This window comes from Panthera uncia (genome assembly GCF_023721935.1).
Source record: "Panthera uncia isolate 11264 chromosome B3 unlocalized genomic scaffold, Puncia_PCG_1.0 HiC_scaffold_1, whole genome shotgun sequence".
Lineage (NCBI taxonomy): Eukaryota > Metazoa > Chordata > Mammalia > Carnivora > Felidae > Panthera > Panthera uncia.
In genome coordinates this window covers 93,557,398-93,568,731 of record NW_026057582.1, presented here as the reverse complement: position 1 = coordinate 93,568,731, position 11,334 = coordinate 93,557,398, and the positions used below count along the sequence as shown (strand labels likewise).

Here is an 11,334-nt window from a genome sequence, read left to right as displayed (position 1 = left end):
CCCGCCCCGCCCGCCGCTGCCCGCCCCGCCCGGCCCTGCCCCGCGCGCAGCCGGCGGCTGCCTGGGCGCTTCCTAGTTGGCGCGGGCGGCCGCCCAGGCGAGGTGCGGCCTCCGCTCAGGCGGGGGGCGTCGGTGCCGCGGGGCCCCGCCATGGCAGCGTCCGAGCTCTACACAAAGGTGAGGCGCCGCGGGGAGGGGGCCGCGCGGCCCGGCACCGCCCGCTGTGGGGCTAGGGAGGGGCGGGGGCGCGGGGGCCGGCGCGGCTGCACCACCCCTTCCCGATCATTTCAAAACCCCCGGCCCGGCCCGCCTGCCGCAGAGGCGCCTTCCTCTTTCGGGCGCTCGGGGCGCAGGCCTGCCTTGGGGGTCTCTCTGGCCCCTGCCACGCTTCCTGGGCTGGGTGCTCAGCGTGTTTCTGATTGGAAAGGGGGGGCCGCCGCCAGGATTGCCCTGCCCGCCGGTTTGGTTTCGGAAAACGCCTGGTTGCGGGAGATGCTTGATCGGGTGGATCAGATGGTCCCTCCCTTGGGGACAGGCGCTTAAAATAACGTCTTGTGTTGGTATGCGGTGCCACTTCTACCGCCAGCCAGCCTTTCTGTGAGATTATTTGGAGTCCTGCAAACACGGTCGCCAGTCGATTTTTCACCCCTGAAGCCGGGTTTCACATTGCTTCCCTGGGGGTGGTGAGCCCTTGAAGATGCAGCCGGATAAATGCGAGATGATTCATGGGCTCGGATGCTCGGCTCTCATTTGTCCCTGGGAGTTTGCTACCTACGTGAATCCCTTAGAGCCTTGTTATGCTCCATGGCTTCACCATCCTCAGGGGCGAGCCTTAAGGAAAGAGGCAGCCTTTTCTTTCTTACACTGACATCAGTATTCTCCGGGTCTGGTAATCTATGAATGGCATATTTTGGAAAACTGCCCCTTTGAACACTTATGAAAATTTGTCTTAGGCGGTGTGGTGCTTTGTGAATGTATGTAGTCATGGCATTTTATACTATAACTCCAGTGTACGTAGGTGTTTTGCTAACTGTTAATTATCCTTAATTCCAGTTAACAGAATTGCCTTAACTTTTCAACTTCACGTTTGTGGCAGAATCTCCATTTAGGATCTTAGAATCATTGCTTCCAAATGTGACCCAATGTAAACCCAGGACCAAAGTTGCAGCATGTTATAGAAGTCTGGACCCACCATCAAGAGACCTGGATTCTGGCCCAGGCCTTTTCACTTACCGTGTGACCTTGGGCAAGTCACTTAACTTCTTTTGTTTGGTTGTCTCATATCTGTAAATGGAGTTAATTATACCTGCCCGACATCTCTTACAAGGCTGTTGTGAGATCAGACCTAGTAATAGATGGGAAAGCTTTTGCAGCCTGTGAATTTCTCAACAAATATGAGGTATATGATTAATTTCTTCAACCATGAAATGAGGAGTTTGCTTGAAACACTCTCTAGGTCCCCTTTTTTTCCAGTCATACATTTAAAGACTTCACAGTAGGAACTTCTCTCTAAACCTGGTAATTTTCTTAGGCATTGTAGGCCTCTAATGTATGAATGAATGCAATTAGGAACTGATTCGGTTACTTTATTAATAAACATTGATCCAGTGCTAACTATGTGCCAGGTACTGCTCTAAGTGCTTTACAAATATTAACTCGTTTATTCCTCATAATGAACATATGAGGGTAGGTACTGAGAAGTGCCATGAAGAGATACAGGTCTGTAAACATTCCTTAGTTCCTTTGTATAGCCCTCTACTCTTCACTGTGGTGAGGAGTCCATCAGTGAGCTGCCTAATTGTGGGCTGCTTAACTAGAGACTGGATAATAAATTGCTCTTGGTGTTAAATCAGCTTTTTTTCTCCCAAGATAATTTTGAAGAAAAAAATTTTTTTAAAATACTGTGATTTTTAAATTGCAAGGATTTGAGTTTTGGTCATAGCTTCATCACACACTGTTAAAATTTGGCTTTTAGGCATTGTAAAGACAGACTGGTTTAGACATCAAAAGTGAGTTGAGCTTAAATTGCCTTCTAAATACATTTATGCCTAAGTATAATCTCCTCACTTGGCTATTTGTTGGTTAATTCTTTTTGTGAATGGGCCTTAGCTTAATGGTGGGCCAGAATATTTATTGAGCACCTCTTGGGTGCCAGGTACTTTATTTAATATTGAGAGGTTCTAACAATGAACAAGACACAGCCCTTTCCCACACAGGGCTCACAGTCTGTTTCCTATATTCTTGACCTACTTTGAATATCCAGGAGCATAAATAACCTGTTGTTACCTCCATAGCAGGGAGACAGCTGGTGTGGTATTTATTAGTAGAAATTAGGGAATGGGTTGGGACGTGGGGAAGGTTGGATGATTCTAGAGATAGAAGCTTGGGTAGTGATTATTAGAGGAAGAGGGAAATCATTAGAGGTTAAATCAATGGATAAACACAAGGATTTTTCCCTCACAGAGGATTATAGGGAAGGAAGTTCTGGAGTAGATTATAAGGAAAGATGTATTAGTGACGTGCCATAATTATGGTATTCAATGTAGTGGTTAAATCTGAAAAGTGCCTTTTTAAAAAATGTCATTCAGAGTTTAAAGGCAGATTTTGATATGTGATACATATCAGCTCCCATAACAGTGAAAGGCAAGAGATCATTCAGTTTATTCTTTGTAGCTAAAATGATAATGGTTTTCTCATAGTAAGTTATCAGGGCTTCCATTTTGTAAATTTTTCCAGCAGCATAAACATTTTAAGGACAATAGCTAGATTCCCAGGATATAACATTTCTGGAAACCAACATTTTGGTTAAAATGTTTTTATTTTATTTTATTTTATTTTTAAGTTTATTCTGAGAGAGAGAGAGAGAGAGAGAGAGAGAGAGAGGAAGCACAGGGGCAGGGGCAGAGAGAGAGAAGGAGAGAGAATCCCAAGCAGGCTTCGCTGGCAGCACAGAGCCCGACTCAGGGCTTCAGCCCACAACCCATGAGATCATGACCTGAGCCAAAATCAAGAGTCAGATGCTTAACTGACTGAGCCACCCAGGCGCCCCTGTTTGTTGGTTTTTAAAATAAAGGCTTTATTGAGATATAATTTACATACCATGCAACTCCCAATTTAAAGTGTACGATTCTTTTTTTTAATTTTTTTTAATGTTTATTTATTTTTTGAGAGAGTAAGCGAGCAGGGGAGGGGCCAAGAGAGAGGCAGAAACAGAATCCAAAGCAGGTGCCAGGTTCTGAGCTGTCAGCACAGAACCCACGTGGGGTTCGAACTCACAGATGGTGAGATCATGACCTGAGCTGAAGTCGGATGCTTAACCAACTGAGCCACCCAGGTGCCCCTAAAGTGTACATTTCTTAAATAAGTAAGCATTAAAAAAAAACCCAAAAAACAAAAAGCTTTCACGTTCTCTCTCTCAAAATAAATAAATAAACATTAAAAAAAAATAAAGTCTGCAATTCAGGGGCCGCCTGGGTGGCTCAGTCGGTTGAGCATCCGACTCTTGATTTCTGCTCAGGTCATAATTGCAGGGTCACAGGATGGAGCCCTGCATCACCCTCTGTGGAGCCTGATTAAAATTCTCTCTCTCCTTCTCCCTCTGCCCCTCTTGTGTGTTTGTGTGTGTGTACTCTCTCTCAAAAAAATAAAAGTGTATAATTCAGAGATATTTAGTATAATCACAGTTGTGGGTCAGTTTGTGTTTAGATCCACCTGGCTTGTTCCCAAAAGAATTAAAGGTGGCTATGATATCTCATTGCTTTCTGATTTTGAAAATATTTACTAGTCTTGACTTGCCAGTGGATATTTGAATCATAATGTCACCCATAGATGCTTTCAGTAACTTCGAAGGATTCAGCATTTGTGGAGCAGAGTTTATTAATTAGGCCTGGATAGATCACCAGCAGCAGTAAAATGTCATGGTAGTCCTCCTCACATGAGCTTTCCAAACATCATGGATAACACCATAAATGCCCTAGAATGCCCAAGATTACCTGAAGTTGTTTAATTAGGAGTCCCATTGTGTATCAGGATGCTGAGTTTTGTAACAGTACAAAAACTAAAGCCCCTACTAGAGAAGCAACATAAACTTTCCTAGATGAAACTACAATTTAGGCCAATAGATTGTATATCTGTAATCTTCCTTTCCCACTATATTTCTTCATACCTACTGAAGCCACATGGCCTAGATTTTTTTCTGGGATAGTTCCTGTTTTATATTCTATGCCATTTTCCCCCTACCATCAATTCTGGAAATTCTAATATTTGGGTGTTGAAATTACATTTCTCAGAGTACTTTCAGCATCTTAAAGCAGGACAGAAACCTCATGTCTCATCATGTGCCTGATATAGGATTTAGCAAATACATTCGATTTCCTCAAGTATCCTGTCCTGCCCCTTCCATCTATATTTCCTCCCGATGTCTCTAATGGCAGGGAAACAGACTCTAAATGATAGTTTGAGATGATTAGTTCACTTGTAGGAATGGAGCAGGGTACAAAGAAGTGGTTAAACAAGTAAGCACATTTCCAGGCATGTTGAACAGGATGAGTAATAGCGTGGAGAGCTGGGAGCCAGGGAAACAAAAAAAAAAAACAAAAAAAAAAAACAAAAAACAAAAAACAAAACCCCACCAAAAAAAACCGTTGTAGGAAACAAAATAGGAAGTGATGAAGCTCTGGTAGACTGAGGCACAGGCAGAAGTTATATGAGAAAAGGACAAAGCTGAGAGGCAGGTGTCTGTGATGGATTAGGTACAGGAAGGGAAGGAGAGGGAACAGCATAAGTTCACACCAGTAGCTCTAGATTTGGAAACTGGAAATTAATTCCCATTATGTCATGGAGTTTTGCAGACTCCATGTAGCCTGTAAGCTACTAAGAAATACTTCTTCAGACTGCTTGAGCACAGCAGAAAGCTCATGATTTCCTCTTGAAATTTGTTACTGTCTCTTCAAGTGTGAAAGTTTGGTGTATTGCCCAGTGGCTAAAAGAGTACAAAGGAATTCTCATTTTAATGAGAGTTGCTACTGCCAGATGAACATTTCAAATCTATCTGGTGCTTTTAGCAGTTCAAAGTAGGGGAATACTGGAGGAAGGTCTATGAATGGGGTTTCTGGGATTTAACCATTACCTCCAAAGGGTTGGGGCACGGTGGAGGTGCACTATAAGAAAGTGTGGGAGAGGACAGGCAAACCCTCTTTCCTTACATCTTGTCTCCAAAGGTAATATAGCTTCTTAGTTTTTTACTTTATAATGGATTTTGCCTCCATAGGGAGAATGTAGGGGCACATGGCCCACTGGAGGATAGAGTTTGATGTATTCATCTCTACTTAGGCAATTCCTAATGAAGTATAAGGTCTTGTGAAAAGTTGAAACTCCTAGCCAGGAGTTTCTATGTAATAAGGCCTGGCCCTCGGTAAAGTATCATGTGGGCAACCCCACTCCTCCCATTCCACCTGACTGACAGGTCTCCTTCCCACAGAGTCATCCCAGACTTTGTCCATTTATCTCCCTGGGGAGTTTGTCCTCTCCTTTCCTTCCAGCACCTGCCTTTCTGTCTCTCTTTCCAACAACTTTAGTGAGGTATAATTTATATGTAATAAAATTCACTCATTTTAAATGTACAGTTTAGTGAGTTTGACAGATATGTTCTGTCATGTAACCACTACCAAAAACAAGATATAGAACATTTTCATCATCCTCAAAAGTTCCTTGTGTTAAGCTTCTTTTCTTCCCCAGTTAATTCTTTGTGGCTAAAAGGATAATTTTTTAAATGAACTCCTATTTACTGGAGTTGTGCTTGCCCAGTGGGGCAGCAGGAAGAGTTGTTTGTTTTCAAAATGTATGTTATGGTTTCACGTTAGCCCAACCAATAGAGAGATACTTACTCTAGAGGCCTGAACCGAGGTGTCACTTCTGTGGAGTTTCATTCACAGTGGGAGGTGGGAGTGGATCGAAAAGGATTTTAGGTGATTTATTTAATTTTTCCTTCACACACTTACCCCTTTACCTTTATTGATAGGGTCTGCCTTTGATGCCTTGAGTCCTTAGGTCCTTAGTGTGCTAAAATGCCCGTTGGTCACTTTTGCCTTTTAACAGTTGTCCTGTTCCATCTACCTTGGTTGTAATGCCAGTCTGGGTTTGTGGTGATACAGATTTTTAAACTGCAGAAACTTATCCCTGGCTTCTTCATGCCTCGGACCTTCTCCATTTCTTTTCTAAGCCCTCCTCAGCTGGAAGTCTCCTAAACCAGCAGCCATTAGTATTAAACAGCTCCTTGTACCATAGAGGTTTTTGCCGGTTGTGGAACTTGGGGATGGTGTGATTATGTTTTGACTTCAAAATAAAGACTCCAAACTTGGTTGAAATCAAGGGAGAAGTACATTGTCCACTTCTAAGTGTTCACGAGGACCATCTGTCTACCTCCTTTGGCCTGATGTGCTGCTGTGTTGTGAACATGTTGTTGTGTTCACAGTGCTGAACTGGAGGGAGGCCGGGCACTAAAAAGACAAGTTTTGTCTCTCCTTAGTCACTCATACAGAAACTTGCATTTTCCTGGCCAGGAATCCTGTGTGTATGTTTGGGGTTTCTACTTCTTTGTAAAAACACACGGAAACTAGAGGAGTTTCAGAATGGGAGAAGTAAAATGATTATGGCAATAAAGAAGGTAGATTAGAAAGGCAGAACTCCTTAACTTAGAAAGGTGAAGGTGGAAAATGATGAAGTATTTAACATCAAGAATAATAGAAGTTTTATAACATCAAATCTCAGGGATTCTTGTTAGATCTTGAAATAAATAAATATGTTATTTAAAATGAATTTCTACTTGGGGGTGCCTGGGTAACAGTCAGTTAAGCATCCGACTTTGGCTCAGGTCATGGTCTCACGGTTTGTGGGTTTGGGTCCCATGTTGAGCTCTGTGCTGACACCTCGTAGCCTGGAGCCTGCTTTGGATTCTGTGTCTCCCTCTCTCTCTGCCTCTCCCCTGCTCTCATTCTGTCTCTCTCTTTCTCAAAAATAAACATTGTAAAATGAATTTCTGCTTTAAACATTATGTTTACATTTATGAAACTTATTACCTCAAGTTATGATGGCAGCTAGTATGTAGTAGATAAATAAAAAGGGTCTGGATAATTCATACATCATAGTTCTGAGATACTGACTTAACAAACATCTCTTTGACAGTGTTAAACAGTTTACCAGCCAGAGCTGTTTTAGTTGGAAGTAACAGAAACATGACTCAAAGCCAAAAAAGATTTTATTTGCTTCTATGACCTGAACACCCAGGTCCATGGATTCAAAGCTAGAATGTGGTCTCTTGGGCTCTCTGTCACTGACTTTCATGTCAGATTATGCTGTCTACCATTGGTTTCATCCACATGACAGCTCTTTTCATGATGAAAAAGATGGTCAGTGGCACCTGCCGACCACATGATCTTCCAGCTCTGGGCCTGGAGGAAGAGAGTCTGGTAGAAGAATCCTGGTTGCCCTTGCTAGGGGTCATGTGCCCTCTCGTTCCACTCTGCTGTGTAGGCAGTGGAGGAAAAATACTATGCATAGTCAAGTCCTGCTCATCTCAGGCCAGGCAGAGGATAAGATCTCATGATGAATAGCTCTGCTCAGATCTGGTGGCTGAAAACTGTTGCCCATCAGAAAGAATAGTCAGTGTCTGCTATGAATAAGTCACCAAAAATGACAAAGCGATTGAATTCTGCCCCTACCCTTCTGGTCTTTAAGCAGAAGAATGGGAGGATTTTGCATGGACAGAAGACATTGTATATCTTTCCCTAGAGAATCATTTGAATTAAAAAAAAAAAAGAAAAAAGAGCCATGGAGAATCCATATAAGCAAATGTTACTGAAATCCTATCAGAGATTGAAGATTTGAAAAGTATTTTTCATTCAGTCTTAATTAGGGGGTTATGAACCCTATGTCACCTTTCCTTCTGATCTCTTTCTGCCCTATTTACTCAGCATTTTATTTCCCCTCATTTTCTTCATTTTTTTGCTTGAATACATGATCTCTTCCCTCATTTTCAGCAATGAATAAATTGTAAAATTTATTATTCCCCTTTGATTGTCTAAATCATCCTGTATGCATCTTCAGTGTTCTTTTTATGCTCTCTTGCCTTCCATTCTGTCATCTACAAGTGTTATCTGTCTACGTCGACAGATGTCCTCTGTCATCTTGATCCCTCTACTCCTTTATTTTATCTGTTCTTTCTAGTGCTCTCTTGTGCTTTGTTATAATCAAATACACACACAGACACACACACACACACACACACACACACTCCCCAAAAAGGGAATAAAACAAATTCTTATGAAGTAAATTGTTATTCAGTAACTAATTAGATTGTGGAGGGTGCTTCATTTCCTCAAATCCTTGTACTTTTGCTTTGTTACCATTCTCTGAACCTGACATCACAATAGAAAGTAATTTCTCATGAGTTTACATAAGTTATTTTCTGTGTATGGGGGTGTCTATGTGTTTTAAACAATTAAACACTTTTGTGTTAGACTAGTTTTTAGTCTAGACTGCACTAGTGAGAACTTAGTTTTTCATTTTGCCCTACTGAAGTATATACAATAAGATGACCAGCTATTTCTTTAAGGATACCATCTTACTTTAAAACATTGTTGTAACAGTATTTTAAAAACTTTATTCAGAATTGGTCTCTATGTGTTCAAGCTGAGAAAAATCTTATTTGACAAGTGTCATGCTCATGCTGGGAGCAGAAGTCCTGGAGATGTTTCATAAAATCAGGAGATGTGTATTTTAATAAGGAATTTGGGTCAAAATGTGGATTCAGTATTTATCAATTCAGAATAAATAGATGGGTATTATCTATCTCTTTAGGTATATATCTGTATCTTTTTATAGAAGTGAAAAGCCACTAGCCACTAGAGCTAATATTGCATTTTCACCCACCCTTCCTGTTTATACTCATTTTTTTCATCTTAGACTAAAATTTCTCAACCTCTGCCCTATTGTCATAGAAGGCTAGATAATCCTTCCTTTCTGCAGGCTTGTCCTGTGTATTATATGTTTAGCCAAATCCCTAACCTTTATCTGCTAGAGCCAGTAACATCCCCCACCCCCAGTTGTGACAACCAAACTTTATTATCTACAAACATTACCAAATATCCCATGGGGGGGCCAAATCCCTCTCCCTACTACCCTCATTTGAGAACCTCTGCCCTAGACCTTAAAGCTTAAACTAGGGTAAGAAAAAGTGGGAAAGAGTTAAAAACAGAAGCAGAGATTTATTGGAAAAACTGTTAAAAAATAACTTTTCAGTAGTTTCTTTTTTGCTTATAGAAATGATACATCATGAACAATTTGGAAAATACAAAAACATATGAAGGAAGAAAGTTAAAAATAAACCAATTCCATCCAGAAATAATCATTGTCAATTAGTAATTTGCTTCCTTAAGTCTTTCATCTGTATGTATGTATGTATGTATGTATGTATGTATGTATTTTTTAATGTTTATTCTTGAGAGAGAGAGAGAGAGAGCATGAGCAAGTGAGGGGCAGAGAGAGGGAGAGACAAAATCTGAAGTAGGCTCCAGGATCTGAGCTGTCAGCACAGAGCCTGACTTGGGGCTTGAACCCACGAACCGCGAGATCATGACCTGAGCCGAAGTCAGATGCTTAACCGACCGAGCCACCCAGGCACCCCTCATCTGTATTCATAATGTAGTTTTTATGATATTTTAAATGTAATATGTATTGTGAAAAATTTTTTATGATTAAATATTCATTAAGAATGTTTTTAGTGACTGCATAATTTTCCATCATCTGCATGTACCATAATTTATTTACTGCTTGGCCTTTTCACTATTATAAGACAGGGACTATGGTGAGCATCTTTGTACATAAATCTTTGAATTAGTCAGTTTTAGTCAATTTTATATTCCACGTCTCCCTGATAAGTGTTATCATTTACATTTATGCAGGGTAGTGTATTCACATTTATTTCATTTTAAAAATAGCACTTTCTATGTACATTGCTTCAGGGCTAGGATGACCAGATGTCCCACTTATGTGAGCTGCTTTTTGCCATCCAGTGCCTTTATTGTGTTTTGAGAAATCCTCTTAGATTGAAATACATAAATTTATTTCAAAAACTTAACCTTTTGGAAATCTAAACTATTTGCTTTTTCTGACCATTTTCCTCATTGTTGCCCTTATTCATTGTTTCTCTTTGATCTTGGGGGAATCTGGGCCAGACAGAATTATTGAATTAGAAAGAATTAAAACAACCATGAAGCTTTTGTCCTAAGAGTACAAACAATATAATATTAACTTGAAAATTACCTGAAAATATGTTACCATTTTATTATAGACAACATGTCCTCCTGATTAGAACAATTATTTGTCTGGAGTGGTCTGGAACAATTATTTGTTTTCAGTGGATACTCAAGAACCTGAGAGATCTTCAGCACCTGCTTTAAAACAAATAGAATGGAAGTGCCTGGATGGCTCAGTCAGTTGAGCATCCAACTCTTGCTTGTGGCCCAGGTCATGATCCCAGAGTCGTGGGATTGAGCCCGAGAGTGAAGCCTACTTACGATATTCTCTCTCTCTCTCTCTCTCTCTCTCTCTCTCTCTCCCTCCCTCCCTCCCTCCCTCCCTCCCCCCCCCCAGCCCCTCCCCTGCTTGCGCTCGCTCACTCTCTCTAAAAAATAAAACAAAAACACAAGTAGAATGGAGCAAAATACACCCAGCATTAAAGATAGCATCTTAGAACAGAATCTTTATAGCAGTCAGAAGGTGTTTTGGGGTTTGTGAGGCCAGTGGGTCATTGCTGTGTACAGCAGCACTGCTTAAGGACTGGTAGCCACAAGTGTGGTTGAAAGTTGATTGTTTGGAAATGTGGATATTGAAGCCATAGGAAACTGAGCAGAAGCCTTAGTGTCGTTGGAAATTTCTTCGCTTTTATTCCTCCATGAAAACCTTGATTTTTACCTTCTTTAGTTGTTACTTGTTTTCTTCTAAAAACTGTGGCTTGCAGGGGCGCCTGGGTGGCGCAGTCGGTTAAGCGTCCGACTTCAGCCAGGTCACGATCTCGCGGTCCGTGAGTTCGAGCCCCCCATCGGGCTCTGGGCTGATGGCTCGGAGCCTGGAGCCTGTTTCCGATTCTGTGTCTCCCTCTCTCTGCCCCTCCCCCGTTCATGCTCTGTCTGTCTCTCTCTGTCCCAAAAATAAATAAAAAACGTTGAAAAAAAAATTTTTAAAAACTGTGGCTTGCATAAATGCATGACTCCATGGCAGTATAATTATCAAATAATCATGGTTAATATTTACTGAGGTCTTACTATGGACCAGACA

At 41.3% G+C, this 11,334-nt stretch overlaps 1 protein-coding gene across 5 annotated transcripts in view; it reads left to right on the top strand.

Annotated features, from left to right (window-relative positions):
* Window positions 1-53: 53 nt before the first annotated feature.
* Window positions 54-11,334, top strand: part of MYO5A (myosin VA) — a 188,133-nt gene continuing 176,852 nt past the window's right edge. For all 5 annotated transcript variants that reach the window (XM_049613638.1, XM_049613641.1, XM_049613640.1 and 2 more), the window contains exon 1: window positions 54-177. In XM_049613638.1, the coding sequence (XP_049469595.1) occupies window positions 151-177 (27 nt within the window). In that variant the 5' untranslated portion in view covers window positions 54-150. The remainder of the gene's footprint in view (window positions 178-11,334) is intronic.